The 24,920-nt window shown below is 43.3% G+C and overlaps 1 protein-coding gene across 2 annotated transcripts in view; it reads right to left on the bottom strand.

Annotated features, from left to right (window-relative positions):
- The window catches only part of SPECC1 (sperm antigen with calponin homology and coiled-coil domains 1), a 234,889-nt gene that overhangs the window by 24,531 nt on the left and 185,438 nt on the right, over nucleotides 1-24,920 (bottom strand). For both annotated transcript variants that reach the window (XM_066599531.1, XM_066599532.1), the window contains one exon: nucleotides 18,676-18,778. In XM_066599531.1, coding sequence (XP_066455628.1) covers nucleotides 18,676-18,778 — 103 coding nt within the window. The remainder of the gene's footprint in view (nucleotides 1-18,675; nucleotides 18,779-24,920) is intronic.

A 24,920-nucleotide genomic window follows, 5' to 3' on the forward strand; every position in this document is an offset into this window, starting at 1 on the left:
ATTCTTCATGACTTGGAAGAACTTCTCCAAGAGTACATCCAGCCGTTACCTTCACAGTAAAGGGTTTTCATCGCTGGTACATCGAATCACTATGAGCAAACAAGACATGAAAGCTGGATACCAACAGTCATAGGCTGCTGCCAATTTATTCCTAGCTGAGGATTTTGCCTCTTCATTTCCATCTGATCCAACTTAAATGAAATGAATTCCCAGGATGCCTGTGTCGTTGCCAGGACGCTCACTGAAATAACCCGATCCTGGATATTTATTCAGTGGAACATTGCTGTCTAAACCCAGCTACCGTTCATTCAGAATCTACGAGAGGAGCACAGATCACTTATCTTTATTTTCTGTGTAAAATTATTAAACAACTAAAATTACCAAAAGTTTCATAGATATTTTTTTTTGATGAGACATTTGCATTTTCTGTATTACCTTTATTACTACACATCTGTAAGTAGACCACCTAACGATATGTATTTAGGAGCAAAATTACTCCAAAGTGCAATTTGTTCTGTTGGGAGACTAGGACATAAATGACCTAATAGGTTATCTGATGATCTAAACACATCAGACCTTGTGTGACCTCTTGATCTAGGTATGGCTGCATTACGACACATGAGATAGGAGTAGACCACAGATTTTCTGTATGAGACTAGATAATAGCGAAATATTTCTGTTTGAAATGGCCAAGCTAGGCTTGGTTAAAGTAGTTATCTCAAACTCTAGAGTTATTCCTTATGCAGAGGATAGAGAATAACTTTAGAAGCACCTTCTCCTCCCCCTCCTTGGACCCCTCACCCACTGCCCTAGCCAAGCTGAACAGGAAAGGACACAGTTGAGTCACGATGACCACCTAGATCTATCTGCTCTGCTGGTCTAGGCAGTTGAGTGGCAGTCTTCTCAGGCCAATGTGAGGGTGTGCTGGGCTGTGGCTACCTCTCCATCCTATTCCAGAAGCTATGAGACTCTCAGTGTATTTGCACACTCATGTCATCGTGAGCATATACACACTGCAGACAACATGAGTTACAAGATGAACTGTGGAGTCGAGAGCTGATGGGTTCCGGCTCCACCATTCTATACCACTGCATCTGCATTCTAAGGATACAGATACAGTTAAAATCAGGTCATGTGATATGCCTCCTGAGACAGTGCCTGAAATCCAGGACTGTACCACTAGATCCAGAACTGTTGTGAGGCATGCTTTTATGTGGATGGAATAGGGGATTGGGTTCTCAGAGGTGTGATGGGAGCCTCTACCAAATTGTTTGCCTAGTGTCATCACCAATCTTAAATTCATTCCTAACAGCATCATATGCCATCACATCCTGTGGATTGAACACGTCTAAATATGCACATGTTTGATTTTTGCCACGGTATTCCACTACCCTTCCTGTTCATCTGCTGTTGGGGCCGTGGTTGGGCACCGTTGTCATCCATGTGGTGCATGCTGCAACTCACTCCACAGCTAGTCCCCTGTTCTATGCCCGTAGGGCTTGCATGTGCTCCCACCCCCTCTTAAAAGGGCCAGTTCACGTTCTCTAAACCAGTCCTGCTTCAATCACCATTCACCCCTGGCTATACAAGGCATCCTCCCCCTATGGAGAATGCCTAAACAATTGGTTCCATCCATTGTGGCCAAGCACCTATTTGTTGTGTTCTGACCTCTGCTTGCTTCCTGACCTATCTGACTTCTGTAATTCATGACCCCAGCTATGTTTCTGCACTTTGCTATATGCTTGCTGCCTGCTCTAACCTATCGCCTGGACACCATTTCTTAAGTTGCGTTGCCTGCCCTGAACAAAAGAATGGGGCTCATATTCGTCCGAGATTTTGTGTCTCAACGCACAAATCGCACGATTTTCTCAGCCGTGTGAAAGCGGCTTAAGTATTGCACAGTAGCTGTAACTCCAGCATAAACTCTGTGTAAGGTTATAGGAGATATTGTAGAACTAAAAGAACAGGCCCGGGGTTATGCGTTGTCAAGCTGGATTTTCCAGTATGAGCCAGCATTTAGAACTGCTTCTAAGAACAACTGCCAAGAACACTCACAATTGCTCAATTACCATTAGCTAAATTAAGAACAGTGCTCATGATGCTCGTAGTACACAACAAATGGCTTTATACAATCTGGTGGGAATATCAACATTGAAACAAAGTATTTTATGGGTTTGTTTTGTGGCGAAATGGAAATATCCAGTGTGTCACTTGTTGTGGTTGAAAACAAAGCTATGGGATTTTCAGCCACGACAATGTAAATGTTTATTGCCTAAAGTATTTGTAACGGGCAGATATGAACGAACTTTTGAGCCAATCAGGGGCAGCTCTCACTCACACCCACTGCAGGCCGGCCGCGCTGAACTCCGTCTTCCGGGACAAGGTGAGTATATATTTTTTTTATTTTTACACATTTCTGGATGAATTGCAGGGAAGGGCTTACATACTTAAGCCCTTCCCGACAATTCATCCCGCGATCGCCGGCAGCCCATTGCTTTCAATACAGCCGGCTGTATTGCCGGCTCCATTGAATTCAATGGGCAAACATTGTTCTTTAGGACGAAGAAGAGGGGGAATAGGACGAAGAAGAGGGGGAATAGGACGAAGAAGAGGGGGAATAGGACGAAGAAGAGGGGGAATAGGACGAAGGAGAAGGAGAATAGGATGAAAAAGAAGGGGAATAGGATGAAAAAGAAGGGGAATAGGATGAAGAAGAGGGGGAATAGGATGAAGAAGAGGGGGAATAGGATGAAGAAGAGGGGGAATAGGATGAAGAAGAGGGGGAATAGGATGAAGAAGAGGGGGAATAGGATGAAGGAGAAGGGGAATAGGATGAAGAAGAAGGGGGATGGGATGAAGAAGAGGTAGAATAGAATGAAGAAGAGAAAAAAGGAGAAATAATTAAGTTATGATATTGTAGAAGTTTTTTTCCCAAATTTTCAAATGGGTCATGATTAGAGTTGAGCGAACATACTCTGTCGAGCTTGATGCTCGTTCAAGTATTAGCGTACTCGATGGTGCTCGTTATGAGAGAGAGACAGAAAACACGAACCAGGGAAAAAAAAAAAAAGCTCGGCACCCGGCGTCCCACATACAAAAATGCTCGAGTCTCCCATTGTAGTCAATGGTGTTCGTTACTCAAATAGAGCTCTCGAATTTTACGAAAAGCTCGACTTGAATAACACGGACCCGAGCATTTGGGTGCTCGCTCATCTCTAGTCATGTTAACTGTGTAAGATCCCAATCAGACAGCAGTATTCTGTTCAGTATTTTGCATCATTATTTGAAGGCCGAAACTAGGAATGGAACCAACAGAGAGACTGTATAATAGAAAGTTTGCCCTATTTCCATATTATGGATTCACTCCTGATTTTGCCTTTCAAATACTAATGCAAAATACTGACCAAAATGCCGCCATGTAAATGGGTCCAAAGGTTATAGTCACTAGTTACTTCAGAAGGGTTGTTGATGGAGGGATTATTTTGATTGCCAGACTTGGAGCCAGGAAGGAATTTTTTCCCTTAATTGAGCAAAATTGGCTTCTTCCTCATTGGATTTTTTGCCTTCTTCTAGATCAACATTGGGGGGTGGATAGGCTAAACTAAATGGACATGTCTTTTTTCGGCTTAACATATTATGTTACCAAGGTTAGGTTCACATTGTATTCGGAACAGAGTCAATGGTTGCTGTTATGGGGGCACATCTGAATTGCTAAAAATGGTATTCAGACAGAATCATGAATGGAAGCACTGACTTTGTGAATTACTCAGGGTAAATTTGTGGCCAAAAGTGGCTTTCCCCTGGTGATAACTAATGATTACTAGGGGTTAGAGAAGGCAACTTGTCAAACTCATGGTTTATGTTAGTTTCTGTTATTTTTGAAGGAGAGCATAGAACAGTCAACTATGCTTTTTAATCCTACAAAAGTAAAGAAAAGGAAACCATGTCAAAAGGAGACTAAAGTTTGACAAGTCGGCTTCTCTAACCCTCGGCAATCAGTCGTTATCACTGGTGAAAGACATGTTTGGCCACTAATTTCCCCTGCAATGATGGGGACACATAGTGTTGTAAGGCGCCATTCAAATGAAAGGCTGTCCAGCACCTTCATTCTGATTCATGGAGGGGGGTGTTGAATTGGAGACCAACCTCTATGAAATGGAAACGTTCACACATATTATACCCTCAGTAACATGATGACACATTTAAATAAGACATTAAAGGGGTTGTCTCGCGAAATCAAGTGGGGTTATACACTTCTGTATGGCCATATTAATGCACTTTGTAATGTACATTGTGCATTAAATATGAGCCATACAGAAGTTATTCACTTACCTGCTCCGTTGCTAGCGTCGTCTCCATGGTTCCGTCTAAATTCGCTGGCAGTTTGCTTTTTTAGACGCGCTTGCGCAGTCCGTTCTTCTCCTTTCAGCACGAGCCGCTTCAGTGTGCTCCCCGCTACAGCTCTTCTGCGCATGCGCAGACGAGCTGTCACTGCTCGGGAGCGCGCTGGAGCGGCCATTCTGTACCATCCTCTGTTAGAGGAAGGTGCAGAGCCGCCCAGCTGTCCCAAGAAGCCGCCCAGCTGTCCCGCCGTCCTGCCGCCCAGGTAAGTGATGGGCCGGGGGGGCTGCCGCTGCGCCGGGGGGGGGGGGGGGGGCTGCCGCTGTGATGGGGGGGCTGCCGCTGCGATGGGGGGGCTGTCGCTGCGCTGGGGGGGCTGTCGCTGCGCCGGGGGGGCTGTCGCTGCGATGGGGGGGCTGTCGCTGCGATGGGGGGGCTGTCGCTGCGCCGGGGGGGGCTGCCGCTGCGATGGGGGGGCTGCCGCTGCGATGGGGGGGCTGTCGCTGCGATGGGGGGGCTGTCGCTGTGCCGGGGGGGGCTGTCGCTGCGATGGGGGGGCTGTCGCTGGGATGGGGGGGCTGCCGCTGGGATGGGGGGGCTGCCGCTATGCCGGGGGGGGGCTGCCGCTGCGATGGGGGGGCTGTCGCTGCGCCGGGGGGGCTGTCGCTGCGATGGGGGGGGGGCTGCGCCGGTTACCTGCTGCCTGGCGGTGGGTGACTGGTCGGCCGTGTTCAATCCAGGGGTCCGGTCGGCGGCTGCGGGGCGTCTGGTTGTCAGGGAGACACAGCTGGTAGCGTCTCGGGAGCGCGCACGTCGGGCTACAGCAAGCGATGGGAAAAGAGCTGGCGGCCATCTTGGGAAAATTTTTATAAGTTGCTGAAACGCTGGAACTGTAAGTACAAACCAGCTAGAAAAGTCATTTACAGGGGGGCTTAGTAATGTATGCTTAATTAGGGGGACTGGGCAAAAAAAAAATTCACTGCTTCCTCGAGACAACCCCTTTAAGCTCTAAGTCATATACTCCACAGTATACAGTAGCGTGTGACATTAACATCCACTTCCTATGGCTTCATGACGGATTTACAGGTTAGAGTGGATTTACTAGTTACAGTTGATGCTTGTTAGCAATCTTAATGGTAGCAAGATCCATGATAATTGTCGATTTGCCAGAAAGGAAGTGATGATTTAATTAACTGTTCCCAAGGATTAAGACAAATTAGCTTTCATGCAACCTGCTAAGCCTTTCCAACAGTATAATAACACAGCAGCATAGTGGGTAAGGCTAAAAAAAAAAAGACATAGGTCCATCTAGCTCAGCCTATTATCCTGCAATGTTGATCCAGAGGAAGGCAAAAACCAGCATGAGGTAGAAGCCAATTTCCATCATTTTAGGGGGAAAAAATCCTTCCTGGCTCCAAATCTGGCAATCAGAATAAATCCCTGGATCATCAACCCTTCTGAAGTAATCAGTGACTATAACATGTAATATTGTAACACTCAAGAAAGACATCCAGGCACCTCTTGTACTCTTTTATCGAATTTTGCCATCATCACGTCAGGCAGAGTTCCACAGTCTCACTGCTCTTACAGTAAAGAACCCCCCTCAATGTTGGTTTAGAAACTTTCTTTCCTCTAGATGTAGATGATACCCTCTTGTTATAGTCACAGTCCTGGGTAGAATAACAATACAAGTGTGATGAACCAAACTCTAACCCGCAGCTGGATTCCAGAACCTCTAATTGCCTGCAAATTCAGAACCATTGTACATGGCAGTCGGACCATTTTTAACCAAGATTTGGTGGCAACCTTTATTACTAGTTACCCTGATCATTAAGGCTTGACTAATGAAAAGACAATCAACTGAAACAACCCCATCCAAATATATGGGACAGCTTTTAGGTTAGGAATTTTTGCAAAAATCTGAAACGTGGATTAACTATAATGTGCCAACTATTCAGAAAAAAGTCTGGTAGCTGTTGACTTTGAACAGTATGCATCAAAGTTACTGCAGTCAGTGTTGCATATCCTGCTAAGCTTGCATTTTTTATTTATAGATGATCACATATGGCTTGCAAGGCTGCTTTCAACAGATGCAGACCCATGATCACTAGTAGGAAAATGCACTAGGGGACATGATCAGGAGGCCCTCTAGGACCAAACCATCCCTTCTGTTTCATTATGATGCAAAAAACAATCTGTCATGACTACTTATAGATTCATATGAATGATAAATTATGCATTGAACCCAAGATGACGCCCACTAAGAATCACTAGCCTTTTAGAGCTATCTCTTGGTCTTGGTATTGCGCTTTATGATGGATGGCTTGTGTGCAGCAGTATAACCGATATATCCAATAGCGTGCAGCTTCCATTACAAACTATAGCTGGCACCTCCAAGGGTCTGCGCCTTATGTACCATGACATAATCTATTCTACTGATAGGGGTGTCCAAATTCTTTTGGTAGGATAATGTAACTTGACAATCTGGCCCACAGACTGTTTTTCTGCCCTATTAAACTTTTCTCTTCCATCCTCAGCTTTCCTAATCGCACTGGGTTTCCTCTTGAATGTCTATTCTTAAGTAATCGTGCTAAAATAGTTGCAAAAACAATTGAGGGTGTAGAATAATATGCAGTATGGCAGGTCATGGGTCACTACATGGGACCTCCTGATTCAGTTCCTCAATCCTTACGTGCTTCACATATAGTGCATAGGGTTATTTTGTAGAAAACTGTACTTTCCACCATGAGCTAGTAACCCCAATAAGGCATGAGATATCCTGTGCCTCAGCAATGTCAGTGGGTCACAACCAATAGATAAGACTGCACTCTTATGAGCACGATCCACTACAATTTTATTTCATTTGTAATTATATAGACATGCTAAAAGACGAAACATGTGATATTGAATATATTTGGTACAGCAATAAAATGGAAGAGGCGCAGCTTTTTCAGGCAGGATGTTGTGACTACAAAAACAGAAAAGCCCAAAACTGGATAACATGAGAATAATTTCCGCTCTGGATTGTACAACTTTAATCCACATTCTTTCTCCCTTCAGATAATACAGAGCGGGAAACTCATCCTCTGCTGGGCTATTTATCTGTGAAGGGACAGGCACAGTCCGTACATTCCTTGGCTGCTGACCCCTGCCAACTTTGGCTTTGCCAATATGTCTTACATTAGTTTGACATATTCTCCAGTGCAGGGATTCTCATTTAAAGGACTTTACGATTTCATTCCTCAGGCAAATTCTTATATTGAAACAGATCCCATTATTAAAAAACACAAAAGAGTGTATTAGGTGTGACATAAAACACCCACCACAGTCAAATAACCCAAAGTGTATGTTCACACCTGAAGACCACTTTACAGTACAGTAGATACATGGCATTACTTCTGCCCAGCGCTGCATACACAATTCTGCTGGTTGATTTTAGGAACAGTAGACATCCCCAATGCTACCCATATATTTCAGATAGCTGTTGACAAAATGCTCATTCAGCCAACAGCTATTCCTCTTGCACACTCCTTCAGTTGACAGCTGTTCCTCAAGACTTGCCTTTCTATATAGTACACGTATGCTTGGTTTAAACGCTTGTACATGCGTTTCCAATGGGAAGAGGGAAATAAGCTGCTGCCCGACTTCTATGGCAGCAGCCTCCCACATACAGGAATGAAGGATCAGACATGCTGAAAGCCAATATGCCCGATCCTTCTTTTTCCAGCATCTGCCATCTAGAGAGAAAGTCAGGACACCCCATACACATTAGACAGTCAAGTCGGTGTGCTGAAATTGTCAACTTGGACTGCTGCCGTCCTGTAACACTGGACAGATCTAAGAGAACCCTTATTGCAGAAATGCTCTTGGTTTCCATCTATGATGCTAGACTATTAGTAAGTTTGTTGGCAGGTCAAGTCTTCCCTGTGCAATGAATGGGTTTTTGGAATGTACAGTAGTACCAGATGGATTGCAGCTGCTATAAAAAGATAACAGCGCTACATTAAGTAATGCACGGAAGTATGCAATTATGTTTCACAATGCTTAAAGGGAACCTGTCACATTCCCATAGGACCATAAACTAAAATTATGGTTCTGTTAGGGGACGTGACGGAGTCGGGTGATGTATTATTTATACTCACCCATTCCCGTAATCCAGCAGTGTACCCGACTGAAGCCACCATGTGGCACAGAAATCTGGCTGAGAGTCCCATACTCTCCTATACAAGTTTATGGGAGAGAGTGCGCACAGGACTCTGAAAAGAGTCAGATTTTCGTGCTGTGCCGACTTCAGAAGGGTACACTGCTGGATCACTGAAGTGGGCGAGTATAAATAATACATCACCTGGCTCCCTGTCACATTCCCTAACAGCACCATAACCATTTTTATTACAAATTTCTAATTGTTTGATTTTTAAGCTTGCATTGTTTTACAAGGTGTTGCAGACTGGAGAACTGAAATCTGACATCTCCTTCTCTAGCCTGCACCCCTGTTGTGAAGGTGCATTCACTGCCTTTCCACTGAGCTTACAGAGGCCTGTATGACAGTGTGGGAGATGGTGGAGGAGATCAGCACAGTGAGCAGAGAAAGCTACTATTACAGAGGGTTCTAATTTACTCCAGGTGAATTTTCTGCTGTGAGGGGGAATGGGACCAGAGGCTACTCAGAGAGAGGATGAGATAGAAGAGCAGATAACTGTGTAGTATTAAGTGAGCGTGGTTATGCTATACATCCTCTGAAAGAAGAGAGGGGAGGGGGAGCGGAGTTTGTGTACATTCATGAGAGAGACCAGTTGATCAATGCTGGGAAAACCCCCAGCCAGAAACAAAAAGGTTTTCCAGGGAAATACGATTTATTTCCTATCCTCAGGAAAGGTCATCAATAGTTGATCGATTAGGGTCCGTTGCTCTGGACCCCAACTGATCAACTGAGCAGGCGCATGATGACAGCGCCGCAATAATACTGAGGTCAGTGCGGAAGCCTCCGCGCGACCTCTGTGTAGTGGCCAGCACTTGTAACTGCATTTGTAACTGTAATTGGAATCAATGGGAGCCTTGCCTGCAGTTACCAGCACGGCTACACTAAAAGGTCAGAGCAGAGGCTTCCACTCCGATCTCTGTGTATTTGGAGTGGAAGTCTCCACGCTGACCTCCCACGTAGTGGCCGGTGTTTGTAACTGCAGGCACGGCTCCCATTGATTTCAATGAGAGCCGTGCCTGCAGTTACAAGCGCCGGCCACTACACAGAGGTCGGCGCGGAGGCTTCCACTCCAACCTCTATGTTAATGCAGCGTTGACAGCTTGCGCCCGCTCAACACTGCAAGGTCCCGACTGATAAATCCCGGCCGATCAACTATTGATGACCTATCCTGAGGATAGGTCATCAATAGCATTTTTTCTGGAAAACCCCTTTAAGTGTAGAATAGGCTGCAAACCAAGTAAGAGGCTTTCTAAATGCACGAGAAGGAAAACTCAATGCACAAAAAAAAGATATGTGCATTTGTTTTTTTCAGGGACTTAGTAAGATACTATATGTGTGTATTGATTTTTCATGCACAAAACATTTTCATAACTATTTTTGGCATATCTATAGGAGATGCAAAACAAATCTAATAACTGGCGTTTTCAACTCTTTCATTAAAATTGGTTCAGGGTAGTATATGGATATTTGCCTTATATGCAGTTTGTAAACAACTTTTTTCAACCCCTACTCCTAGTGCAAGTCACACTTGAATTGTACAATTAACTACCATACTAATAGATAACATTGCATGAGAGTCAGATAAAAGTTGTAGTCACAATATGAATTCCATTACTTCCTATGAGCAAAGTGGCATTGTTGCTATTAGAAAAACTTTAATATGTTTGAATTTTATTTTATAGGCACAGTCACAAGCTACTTCTTTTTGGCATACAGTTGACACATTTAAAGAGGAGGTTTAAAGCAGGTTGTAAGTGCCTGGGATGGAATAGTGGAGGTCTATGAATGATGGAAGTCCCATTACCAATGCTATAAACTGGTCTGCTGCCCTGGTAAGCGGTACCAATCGGCCTAACAGTAATTCTTGGGATGTGCTGCCAGATGGTAATATTTACATTAATGCAGCGCCATCTGGTGGCCACAACGGCAAAAGTGTCATGATCCAAATAATGTAACATCATTTGTTACATTATTACACTTTGAATTTAGACATTACAATGTGGTGTTGAACAGATGTTGGTAGGCATTATAGCCATGATACCTGCTACAACGGGAATTCCTCTTGTAGAGAATGTACAAAACATAAAATAAACAAGCTTTTACAGTAACTCCTGTGCAGATAAAAATGGAATATAGAAAGTGAGCTTTTGGGCTGTGATAGTTGGCTGGCTAACATCTACAAACAAGGCCGTATTTACAGTTTATGCTGCCCTAGAAACTTTTAGTGCTCACACTCCCTATTGGTGAGTCCGATGGAAGCTGCTGTCTATACACTTCAGATACCTGTTGGGTAAACACTCATTAGGATGACTGCTATCGATCCCAACTGCCCCATACACATGCATGGTTGCCCGAGAGTGCATGGATTTTCATTGGGTAGAAGGAAATATACTACTGCTAGATAACTCTGACACCAATTTCTCTTAACCCTTTCCAATCCACTGTCTGACCTCTGAAGACATTATGAATTAAGGCTGTACAGCTCTGATGTTGGAAGACGTCCGTCGGGGTTCTCTTACTGTATATTGCCAGCCTCTCTGCTGTCGGAGCCTATCCAATGTGTCACCTCATGCAGTACTGGCTTTAGCCAGCAGATAGCGCCGTTGTATAACGACAGAAAAAGAGTAAGCCCCCTAGAAAAACCAGGATACAAATTGGATTGGAAAGGGTTAATACCTTTTCATTTCAGACTTCTCTGTTATAAGATTACAGAAATAAAGAACGATTCAATACAAGACATCCAATATATAAAGAGCATTAAATATAACATAATGAATAGTGCACATATAAGGAGAAAGACCTCTATTAAAGGAAAATAAATTAAATCCATACATTGCTGCTATCTACTGGGAGAGTAGAAATCAGTTATTAAACCTATAGATGTGTCTATCCTTACCTTTCCTATTGGCTCAACATATCCCGAGATGAATAGCATCAGGTTTGAAAAAAAACTATAATTTCATGCTACTCTGTCAGGGAATGTATATGCTATATTTGTCTATATGTGGCCACCTAGTGGTTGTGATGTGAATTGCGGCCTGTTGAGGGTTTTGTTAGTATAATAATGGGATAATGTAAATATAACAATATTATTACTAAATAAAGGAGGTCACCTATGTAGAACCCAATGCAGCATGTTGGAAGCTATGCAATGCTTTATTTCTCCTGCAGGAGAATTGAGCACTTCTTCCCAGGTTCTCAGACAGATTACTCATTGGGGGTCCCAGCAATAGCATAACCTGTGATCCATTTCTAAGGGTCAGCACACGCAGGTCAGCCAAATATGGAGTGTCCATACTTGTTGAGGACATGTATGAGCATACTGGGTCATAATCCCCTACTTTTGCAAGAATTGGTGCTTTTTGTATAAAGTGTGTTTCCCTTTAAGAAAATGAGAATACAAATCTGTAATGGCTGGAAGCAACGTTCTGGTAGGGCAGTTGGGCGAGTTGCTCACATAAGAGAGCTGCCATAGCTTACCCCAAAGGACACTTAAATGGGGGTTTGGGGCAATTTTTTAATTGATGACCTATTTTTAAGAAAGGTCATCAATAGCTGATTAGCTGGGGTCCACCGCTTGGGTAAAAACCACAGGGTACAGACTGGAAGTAAATAACTTTGACCCCTGTGTAGTGGGTGGTGCTGGTAATTGCAGGCACAGCTCTCATTGATTTTAATGGAAACTGTGCCTGCAATTATCAGCACTAGCCACTACCCAGGGGTCAAAGTTTCCTCTCCGTACCCTGCGTTTTGCCGGTGATAGGAGGCACCGAAACAGCTGATTGGTCGGGGTCCTGTATAACGGACCTCAGTGATAAGGCTCTTTTTATTAATAACCTCAGGACAGATCATCAATATAAATAGCTAGGAGAACCCCTATATTATGAAAAAGCATGATTTTCTGAAGTTCGTGGCCCCCTTGCCACATCCAGCTTGTCTGAGTGCCAAGCCAAGAGTTTCTGTAGAGCCCCATGACCCATCCCATGATTCTCTGGCTTACACATATATTATTGTGGAACCCTGCTAACAAAAGGAAATTATCCATAGTGGATACCCCTTGGCATCACAATTCAAGGTGCATTATGGGGCACAAGCTGATCATTATTTTATCTGTAATTTAAATGTATCTATTGTTAACATATTTACTTCAAAAAGTTTTTATTAAAGGGGTGGTCTCGCGAAACCAAGTGGGGTTATACACTTCCGTATGGCCATATTAATGCACTTTGTAATGTACATTGTGCATTAAATATGAGCCATACAGAAGTTATTCCACTTACCTGCTCCGTTGCTAGCGTCCTCGTCTCCATGGTTCCGTCTAAATTCGCCGGCAGCTTGCTTTTTTAGACGCGCTTGCGCAGTCCGGTCTTCTCCATTCAGCACGAGCCGCTTCAGTGTGCTCCCCGCTACAGCTCTTCTGCGCATGCGCAGACGAGCTGTCACTGCTCGGGAGCGCGCTGCAGCGGCCATTCTGTACCTTCCTCTGTTAGAGGAAGGTGCAGAAACTCGAGCTGCCCAGCGGAGGAGCCCAGCCCAGCCCAGCCCAGCAGCCCCGAGAAGCCTCCCAGGTAAGTGATTTGTGGGGGGGGGCTGCCGCCGCGCCGGGCTGCGCCGGGGGGGGGCTGCCGCTGCGCCGGGGGGGCTGTCGCTAGGCCGGGGGGGGGGCTGTCGCTGCGATGGGGGGGCTGTCGCTAGGCCGGGGGGGGCTGTCGCTGCGATGGGGGGGCTGTCGCTAGGCCGGGGGGGGGCTGCCGCTAGGCCGGGGGAACTAGCGCTGGGCTCCGGAACCTAGCGCTGGGCTCCGGGGCCTTCACCTGGGCTGAGGGTCTAGCGCTGGGGAGCCGGGGGCTAGCGCCTTACCTGCTGCCTGGCGGTGGGCGTCTGGTCGGCGGCTGCGGGGCGTCTGGTCGGCGGCTGCGATGCGTCCGGTTGCCATGGAGACACAGCTGGCGGCGTCTCGGGAGCGCGCACGTCGGGCTGCAGCGAGCGACGGGGAAAGAGCCGGCGGCCATCTTGAGGAAACTTTTATAAGTTGCTGAAACGCTGGAACGGTAAGTACGAACCAGCTAGAAATGTCATTTACAGGGGGGCTTAGTAATGTGTACTTAATGGGGGGGACTGGGCAAAAAAAAAATGTAACTGCTTCCTCGAGACATCTCCTTTAACTTTTTTCATAAATAGGGTAAGGCAAAGATGCATGGTATACAGTGATAGAGGTACAATAGGATACAAGATCCTTAGTAATGATCTTCAAGTATGATGGTACATATGTCCGGTTCTGAGGATTCAATTTAACTTTATAACAAACGTTTATAATATATCTTGTTGCATCTTAATAAAGGAAAAGTTTTGGGGAAGAGTTGGAGTTGGAGGGGGTGGGGGGTGGGGTGGAGGAGAACAAAAACTAGAAAGGGAAAAAAAGGAGAAAAAATTAAAAAAGGGGTATGGATTAAAAGGGGTTGGAACGGTATAGGATTGGGTAGGTATGAGGTCTTGTAACTAGACCTCTATGACAAATGTAAACTGAAGAGCAAACTTTGTTGGCTTCATGAGTGATTTAAGGTTAGGTTTTTTTTAGAGCCTCTCTCCTCCTGCATGACCCCAACAGGGCTCGGATAGCACCCAGGAGTTTTGTGTAGTGGCTGCTTGTTAACATATTTAATATAGTCATCTATTGAATGTGTGGCCCTTTAATGCCCATAGAAAAACAACTGCTGTATATCAGCAGAGGCGGCACCTGATGAGATACACGTCTGTATCAGGCAGCTTTCCCTTGGGATGTGACATAAGGCTGCCATCAGGAAATCAGTGCTGCTGTTTTCCACTCTCCGCACAGCCGCTGATGTAATGACTTTCACACAGAACATCCTAAGCGTCTTATTCTTTTTTTAAAGAAACTTCTGTACGTGGGCTCTGTCCATCAGTCCCGGCAGAAAATATCTCTAAACTACAGCCTCTGGCTCCACATCATCATCTTCCGTGCGATCCACATTCATGTATTAGATGCTTACACTGAAGCGCATGCTTTTCATGATGTTTCTATATTTTTTGGACTTGTTTGGCTAAATATGACCACAAGACTAAATATAAATATTTATATCTTAACCGCAAATAATTTGCTGCATCACAGTGGAAAAACACTTTCTTCTTCTACATTGTATACAGTAAAAAGCCAAGTAGTGATATCATTTTATTTGTCCAGGCTTCCGTATGCACCTTACAGGGGTGGTCCAGGGTTACAAACAGTGTCTGCTTTATTTTAGCAAAGCCTGAATACTGCTGCACACTGATGAGGGGCAAACACCCCGAAACAGCTGTCTGTGCATGGAATCTGGGTTTGCTTTCAATTCCCAGTCATTGTTACAAGACTTGTATAAGGAGTCTAGCATTGACTTGAAAGAATGCTGCCTTCCAATAGATGGCACTGTGGAGGTATTGTTTCATCTCCCTTGTTTCCCAAAGGGTGACACTCTTGTCCATGGTGTTATAGCACTGCTGACACCAACAGCTTCCGGGTTCAGGGCAATAGCACATCGGCATCGGACAATGTAATGCATCTGTCAGTGCATGTGGGCATTCGGTGCTGGATGCTGGGGTGGAACATTTCCCTTCTGTCTTTGGACTGATTGGCTAGCTGGACTGTTTATGGTCCCAGACAGCCTGTCAGTAACTGGTTTGGGGTACTCTTCTGAACAGAGGATGCCGGTAATACTCTTGGATACTTATGTTTTTCACTTACTCATGTCCTGATACTCATGTCCTGTACAACTTAGAGCCAATGCCCACGGACGGATTATCGCAGCGGAATCCGCGGACAGAAACCCGCCGCGGATTCCGCTGCAATAGCCGCCCATGGACATGCAGTAGTAAATGATTCTCCGGTGTCCACGAGCAGAAATCAGCTGCGATTTTCCGCTCGTGGGGGAGAATCGCAGCATGTTCTATTTTGCGCGGAAGAATGTGCGGGCGACTTCCATTGTAGTCAATGGAAGCCGTCCGTCCCGCAATACTTCCGCTGTGAGCACAATGGAAGTATCGCAGGAATACTCATCACCACCCAGCGCTGGCCCGTCATATGCTGCACTACGTATGCGCGCCGGCTCACCGGACAGGACTCTCGCGCGGATTCGGAGAGGCGAGTATGGGGTGTCTGGGGGGTGCCGTGTCGGATTCCCCTGCGATATTCCACTGGTGGAATCCGACACGGCTGTGGGCATGAGGCCTTGGGAACATTCACACATTTTTTTGTATACAATAAAGATTTATAATTTTATGCTAACAGTATAGATACGTATTCTTTAACGCTTACATGGCAGTTAAAACGTACACAAATGTGAAACTTATTGTCTGTGTTTGTCTACGTTTCACAGGTTTGTGTTTCAACTCTTTTCTTGCACTACACTATAATGTAGTTGGTTACGCTATTGTGCCCCACAACAAAAAGTATACGTTTCTTTACACTTTTTCTTACAATGGTTTCCTGCCCGACGTATTGTGCGCTACACTATGCTGCATAAAACGATTCTCCGCCTAGAAAACATACATTTTTAAAAAACGGAATTTTCCTAGATTTTCCTCTCTTCTTCTTCATTAATGTGGAATAGTATGCAAAACTACACCAACATATATATTTTTTTAACAAATGGGCTCTCTTTAATGAAAATGTATACTGCAAATGAGGTATATGTGTATTATGTATGTGATCACTCAGCCACTTGTGACTTGTATGGAAGACTGTTGTAGACATGCTCTGTCACCTGTACAGAGGTCATTTTGCAGGGAGGGGGAGTAGATGGTGAGCTTATAACTCTTGTTAATGATGGATCCTGTGTTACCTACATATAAGTGTTACCTCTCAGTGTAATCCTGCCTGTGATGTTAGTGAGATGACTGCTGCAAAGATTTTCCTAAAGATCAAGAAATATCAGCCTAGTACTAGACTCTGTGGTTAGTGTGAAAAATTAAGCATTTTAGGATTTTTTAAAGTAGATTGTGACTGAAAATGTAAAAATAATCACCAAAAATTCTTCATTTTCTGACAATACTTTCCCTTTAAGGAACACCAGGAGCCGAGAAATATGCATTACAGTGCAAGATGAAGTAACCAACAGAACAAATTTTTCTAAATACAGATTTGGATGGAAAAGAAAATTGTTTTCTCTAAATTTCCATCCAAGTTAGAATACTTTTTATTTACTTATCGGAATCCTTTTGGGGGAAAAACATATTACAAGCAGATGACAACATTCACCAATTACTCAGAATTCCATTTCTTATCTGAGAACACAACGTGCTTCTTACAGTTCTACATGAACAAAAAGAAATAGCTGAGAATCAACTGCTGTATTTCCTAGCTATTTCCATGCAAGTGTGGTCCATTAATGGACCAGAGGCGCCAAAACTGGATCTGAAATACAATATGGTGCCAGGGCTGGATTTACCAATCAACACAGAACGCTGGTACTTATAGACATAGCTAAGTTTTATGTAGTATACTTGGTCTTCTGGTAATATTACCTAAGTGGACTGCTATTGGGTATGCAGCTCGCCACACAGATGTGTTTTAATATGATGAGTGGCAGACACCCCGAAACAGCTGTCTGTACATGGAATCTGGCTTGACTTTCAATTCCTAGTCATTGTTACAAGGCTTGTATAAAGAGTCTAACATTGATTTTAATGAATGCTGCCTTCCAATAGGTGGCACTGCGGAGGTATTGCTCCATCTCCCTTATTTGCATATTACCCAGAGGAGCATGAATGGCCTTATAAGACCCCTTGAACAATAGTTTAGAGAGAGTAATCGTCTCATTCTTGATATTTCCCCAATTCAATAATGATCTGCCCAAACCATCAATAATGATCTGCCCAAACCGTCAATAATGATCTGCCCAAACCGTCAATAATGATCTGCCCAAACCGTCAATAATGATCTGCCCAAACCGTCAATATTGATCTGCCCAAACCGTCAATATTGATCTGCGCAAACCGTCAATAATGACCTGCCCAAACCGTCAATAATGACCTGCCCAAACCGTCAATAATGACCTGCCCAAACCGTCAATAATGACCTGCCCAAACCGTCAATAATGACCTGCCCAAACCATCAATAATGATGCCCAAACCATCAATAATGATCTGCCCAAACCATCAATAATGATCTGCCCAAACCATCAATAATGATCTGCCCAAACCATCAATAATGATCTGCCCAAACCATCAATAATGATCTGCCCAAACCATCAATAATGATCTGCCCAAACCATCAATAATGATCTGCCCAAACCATCAATAATGATCTGCCCAAACCATCAATAATGATCTGCCCAAACCATCAATAATGATCTGCCTAAACCATGCTGCTATTGCAACTACAGTATCTCATGAAACATTTGCGAGCTTCAGTTTTTAGATTTACGCAGCTCTCAAATATTCACTATCTTAAAGATCTCCAGGATTGCTTGTACATACCAAAATGAAAGTCTGCATACATCTAGCAGTATTACTAGTGGGTGGCCAATGCACAGAATGTACAGTATGACAAAAATAAATTGTGCAGACCTTAAGGAAAGTATGTGCATATGTATATGACAAGTCCAATGTGGGTGTTCTAACTGTAATCTGTAAGAAGTATTTCATGCAGAACAGAACATTGGAGCACAAGCAGCATCCCATTCTAAGCAGTAGAATATAATTAATGGCTTGTTTACATCAATAAAAATGAAAATAAATCTAACAAACGTTCTCCACAAATGTCCATATCAGAAAAACAGAACTTTATATGGTTATTTAGATTTTGCTCATGATAAGTGCCTGCGGTCCACTGTTTCTGAAGGCCAACCACCCATCCACACAGACTTTTAATTGCATTGTAAATCTTTGTTGTTATCCCTGAACACACAGAACATATCATCAATAAGGCCTCAGATACTTTTAGTGAACCAACCCATAAGAAACAGACCCTGGTGGTAAGTGGCTCCAAAGTCAGCTCCAAATGTCTTCCGATGGTCCTTTGAGGCCCATTTTGTGTCAGATTGGGCCCACCAAAGGATTTTCTAATATCGTGACTAAAAACTATATAAATGTAACTAAATTACTTGGGATTATATGTTATAGGATTTTAAAGAACTCACCGAATAACCTTCAGTTTTCTTTTGGCACCATTTCAGTAAAGCATTTCTCTTGGAGCCTCCATATTCTCTGGCTAAGGCAGCTAACGGGTCTTTTCTTTCCACACTGAACAAAGAAAATATAATTATATAATACTCCAATAAAGGTAACCGTATATTATCATATTCCTTCTTGACGTGTGCCTGTTAGAATTTGTATACGTAATACTACTAACTAATATAAGAAACCTTGCAATATATGTTATCGGAAAGAAAAACTTATTTCACCACTTATCAGGTTCCTTCCCCATAACTTCTTCTAAACAGTTAAGTCGCTCTGAAAAACTACTAAAATCTATCTTGGTAGACAAGTCAAACTAACAGCTCTCTGATGGATCAGATTACATGCTGCCCATAGATATCTATGGTGAGGAGATGATAGAATAGCCCCCCCCCCCCAAAAAAAAAAAAAATTGATACAGGAAATGTAATTAATGTCTCACAGATTGGGGTCCCACCTCTGGGACCTGCACTTATGTCAAGAATGGGGGTTTGTATTGACCCTTGGTCTGCCTGATGAGATAGCTACAGGCCTCTGCATCTAGATGGAGAATGAATATGGGTGCTCAGCTGTTTCCTTAATATACATAGAAGTGGATGTAAACAGCTGCACACATTTGTGGCTGCCTCCCCATTTATTCTATGCCTGGATAAAGTTGACTGGGAGCCACTTGACCAGGTGAGAAGATGTTTAGGAGTCCTGCATCTATCAGACACTTATGGCATATCTTATGGATATGCCACCTGTGATGGGAAGAACCCTTCAAGCTATTGATGACACATTCAACTAATGTATTTAGTTAGTTTTACAGCATAAATACATTGAAAATATAGCAATTGGGCCAAATAGCATATTTATAAAGCCTGTACACCGTTATGCTAGTCTTTCCATGAAAATGGAAAGGAACGGAGATCAGCATACTACATATATTAATATATATAATAAACTTTAGGTGACTTACATTAATACAAAAGTCTACCTGTGCCCCAGCTATTGCTTTCTATGCTCAATTTTACCCAGAGCGTTAAAAATTTATTGCAAAGTCATCTTCATCCTTCTAATAAATATTCATTTCCTCCGCTTGTACAAAAAGTAGCATTTTCCCTGGGCAGACATTAATAAAGATTTGATTAGATATTAGCCTAGACAAGACACTGACTGATCTAATTAGAAGGCAACATAGATAAAATGATCTTTTCACAAAGCATTATCTTGTCTTCAGCAGGTGTTAGTCAAGGGGAAGGAAAAATAATTTAGAATGAAATGTATGCCTCAAAGAACATTAACGACTACTTTTAACAAATGTGAAAATCAAAGAATATTAATTATGTTCATTATTTGGTTGACCCCTAAAAATAAAATAAAATAATCAGTGAGCATTCCTATTCTAACCACATTGTAATAATGGGAATATGGCTCGATATCTCAATATACAAGGTGCAAATTATGCCCCTGCTAGTGTGGGGCCAATGCACAATGGGAATACACACTTTTATTTCACTTATTTATATAGCGCATACATATTCTACAGTAGGGGCGTAACTATAGGGGATGCAAAGGATGTGGTTGCACACGGACCCAGGAGCCTTAGGGGGCCATAAGGCCTTCTCTTCTCCATATAGGATCCCCAGTAGAGATGAGCGAGTATACTCGCTAAGGCACATTACTCGAGCGAGTAGTGCCTTAGCCGAGTATCTCCCCGCTTGTCTCTGAAGATTCGGGGGCCGGCGGGGGAGAGCGGGGAGGAACGGAGGGGAGATCTCTCTCCCCGCCGCAACTCACCTGTCACCTGCGCCGGCCCCGAATCTTTAGAGACGAGCGAGGAGATACTCGGCTAAGGCACTACTCGCTCGAGTAATGTGCCTTAGCGAGTATACTGGCTCATCTCTAATCCCCAGTACTATGAATAAAACATTATATTTGGGGGTCCTGTTACAGATTTTGTATTGGGGCCCAGAACAATCAAGTTACGCCCCTGTTCTACAGCCCTGTAAACCGACTGTCATCACTTACATTTGTCCTTGTCCTCATGGTGGCTCACAATTTATATCCACCTTTTAGTATGTTTTTGGAATCACCCCTATCATCCGATCTACAGGGAAGTCTGACCCTCCAGGGGGCACTGTACCTCTCAAGAATAGTAGTATTATCAAGAAACCAGTCCAAGAGGCATGGCCCTTCTTGCTTACAGAGATGTGGAAGAGTAGCATTTAGTAAAGCACTAGTCCCTACTGTGGAGGTGAACAAACATTAAGTAATTAGATCCATTCTGCTTTTTTTGCTATGTGATCCTATCCAGTATATACAGTGCATCAAAAGTTTGGGCCTTTTTATTCCATGTTTTTTTTCTGCATTGTAGATTCATATAAAAGATCTGAAAACTATGAAGAAAGACAAACAGAATTAAGTAGTAAACAAAAATGTGTTAAACCAAAATATGTTTTATATTTTAGATTCTTCAAAGTAGCCTCTTTTAATTTGATGACAACTTTGCACACTCTTGGCATTCTCTCAATCAGTTTCATGAGGTAGTCACGTGGAATCATTTTTTAAGTCTTGGAGGAGTTCCCAGAGGTGCGGAGCACTTGTTGGCCGATTTACCTTCAGTTCTAAGGTCCAAAGCATCCTAAATCATTTCAGTTGGGTTTAGGTTAGATGATTGTGGAGATCATCATCTGATGCAGCACGCTATTACTCTCCTTCTTGGTCAAAAAGTTGTTAGTCTGGATGTATATTTGAGGCCATTGTCCTGTTGAAAAACAAATGATGGTTCCACTAAGTGCCAACCATATGGGATGGCATGTCGCTGCAGAATGCTGTGGTAGGCATGCGGGTTAAGTGTGCCTTGAACTTTGAATAAGTAACCCACACTGTCATCAGCAGAAGTACTTCCACACCATACATCCTCCTCCATGCTTCACAGTGGGAACCACACATGTAGAAACCATTCGCTTACCTTTTCTGTCTCTCACAAAGACATGGTGGTTGGAACCACAAATGTCAAATTTTGACTCATCAGACCAAAAACACATATTTCTATTGGTCTGATGTCAATTCCTCGTATTTCTTGGCCCAAGGAATTCTCCTCTTCTTGATCATGCTCCTCAGTAGTGGCTTTCTTGCAGCAATTCGACCACAAAGGCCTGATTCTCGCAGTCTCCTCTGAACAGTTGATGTTGAAATGTGTCTGGTACTTGATCTCTGTGAAGCATTAATGTGGGCTCTAATCTGAAGTGCTAGTAATTTACAGTTTCAGAGGCTAGTAGGGCTAATGAATTTAGCCTATGCTGCAAAGGTAACTCTTGGTCTTGTTTTTCTGGAGCCCTCATGAGAGTCAGTTTTATCGTAGGGTTTGGTGGTTTTTATGACTGCAGTTGAAGATGCCCTCAAAGTTCTTGAAATTTTCTGGGCTGACTGATCTTTATGCCTTAAAGTAATTTAAGACAATGAACCGTCATTTCTCTTTACTTAGTTGAGTGGTTCTTGCCATAATGTGGATTAGAACAGTAGTTGAATAGGGCTAAATACTATGAGCCAACCCTACCTCTGCACAACACAAGGGAAACACTTTGAGAAGGCGAGAAATTTCACAAAGTTATGACAAGGCATACCTGTTAATTCAAAACCATTCCAGAGGACAACCTTATGAAGCAGACTCTGGAATGCCAAGAGCGTGCAAAGCTGTCATTAAAGGAAAAGGACGCCATTTTGAAAAATCCAAAATATAAAATATATTCTGGTTTAACACTTTTCTGTTTACTACTTAATTTCATAAGTGTTCCTTCAGAGTTTTCATGTCTTCAATATGAATCTACAACGTTGAAAGCAAAAAAAATAGAAAAAACAAAAAAATCCAGGGAATGAAAATGTGTGTCCAAACTTTTGACTGGTACTGTACATACCTGAAAATTAATATTGCTAAAAAACAACATAAATGCTAATAATCAAAACGGTGCCATATCGAAATATACAGGGTTATTAAAAAAAAAAAAAAGGAGCACGGATTCGGGACGCAATTCAGAACCCTCATTCAAGCTCTTTATTTCTTCCCCTCAGCCTCAGTCCGGATCTGTGGCTTTGAATCCGTCACAATAGCAATTGAGAGTGGAACGAGGCAGGGCTACCCCTTAGCGCCTCTCCTATTTGCATTAGCAATTGAACCATTAGCTTCTATTCTTAGAGAAAATGAGAATGTGAAGGGTTTCCGCATCGGAGGGCAGGAGCACAAATGTGCCCTTTATGCAGATGTGGTGTCTTAATATTTATTTACTACCCACTCACCTCTTTTCCCAATATATATCATATCCTGGACAAATGAATGGCCAAGCGCTGCCTGTGATTGGCTGAGTGTTGTGACCAATCACAGGCAGCACTCAGTTTTCATTCAATGAATGGCTGAGTGCTGCCTGTGATTGGCTGAGTGCTCGGCCAATCAGATACAGCCCTTTCAGCAGACGGGGATTTTAAATCCCCACCTGCTAAAACAGATGCAGAGCAGTGCAGGAAGAAGACATGCTGGATGAGCCTGAGCAGCTGAGGAGAGGTGAGTATATATATTTTTTATTTTTAACACATTCTATGAATGATTTTCAGGGAAGGGCTTATATTTAAACCCCTTCCCTGAAAATCCCTGCAGGGCTTGCTGGCAGCCTATTGCTTTCATTGAAAGCAATGGGAGAACATCAGGACAGCTGTGGCAGAGAACTCTTTACTCCCTGTGGAGATGAAGAAATCCTCTGCCACAGCTGTGACAGGGGATTCTTTACTCCCCTCGGGGGGTCCCCTTGACACTTAACACAGTGACAGTGCTGTCATGTCAGTGACAAGGGGACTCCCTGCTGGGGAATACTGACACGCACCACGGACCTATGGTGCACGCATGTCCTATGCTTTGCAGGTACGTGAGTTTGCACACCTGTGAACACAGCATAGGGAACCAATGGTTAAAATAGGCGTGCGTATTTGTGTGCACAATCGTACGCACATAAACACGCTCGTCTGAATCCACCCTTAAAATATGATTGCAATGTTGAAATTATTTTAACAATATAACATTCTCAAAATCAATAAAAACCTTTGTTAACGAGAAAGAAGGAGCACATTTGGAAATTGAATTACAAACAATCTACAAAAAACAGATAAACAATTTGCACATCACTGAAAAGAGGAAGGTCCAAAGTTATTTTTTGACATACCAGTAATTTCCATTTTCTGCTACACCGCTGTTTCTTGTTTGTTTACAGTTTATAGGACAACGGTGACACCACAGAAGAAATTACTTTGTGTGCTTCAGTTTGCCAAGTGTGAATCCATTGTTCAAGTGCAACAAGAATTCCGCCATCAATTCCAAAAACAACCACCTTGTCACAAGCAAATTTATGAGTACCCATGTCGAATGCGTACCACCCCCAGGGACCATACAACTGTAAACAAGACACCCAGTGCTGCGATTAGAGATGAGTGAGTATACTCGCTAAGGCACATTACTCGAGCGAGTAGTGCCTTAGCCGAGTATCTCCCCGCTCGTCTCTAAAGATTCGGGGGCCGGCGCGGGTGACAGGTGAGTTGCGGCGGGGGGGAGAGAGGAAGAGAGAGATCTCCCCTCCCTTCCTCCCCGCTCTCCCCCGCCGCTCCCCGCCCCCCGAATCTTTAGAGACGAGCGGGGAGATACTCGGCTAAGGCACTACTCGCTCGAGTAATGTGCCTTAGCGAGTATACTCGCTCATCTCTAGCTGCGATGTAGCAAAAAATTGAACTTATCCGTATGTCATAGAAAAAAAACTTTGAACTTTCCTCTTTTCATTGATATACAGATTGTGTACCTGTCCTTTGTAGTTTGTTTGTAATCAAATCCCCAAATCTGCTCTTTTTGAATAACCCTGTATTACCCAAAATTGAATTACGTAAGGAGAAGTAATTTAACCATTACTTTTTTTTTGTAACCGCAGAATCTCAGGCACACGAAGAGGCTTATGTTAGAGATGATATCAGGGTTGGGTATGTCGCCGTAGAGTCTTGGCATTAGAGTGTAATGTCAGATCACTATGTAGGATTGATAACAGCCTTTGCTTCTAGTTATCCTTTGACACTACAAACTTAGTTTAGAAAAGAGATATGACTCCATGACTTGAAAACCAACTGTCTTCTTCTTGTTCAGTCGGACTATAAAAAGGAAGTGATAGGTTTCTAATAAATTAAGCCATTCTGA

The sequence above is a fragment of the Eleutherodactylus coqui genome, chromosome 4 (assembly GCF_035609145.1).
Source record: "Eleutherodactylus coqui strain aEleCoq1 chromosome 4, aEleCoq1.hap1, whole genome shotgun sequence".
NCBI classification, from domain to species: Eukaryota; Metazoa; Chordata; class Amphibia; order Anura; family Eleutherodactylidae; genus Eleutherodactylus; species Eleutherodactylus coqui.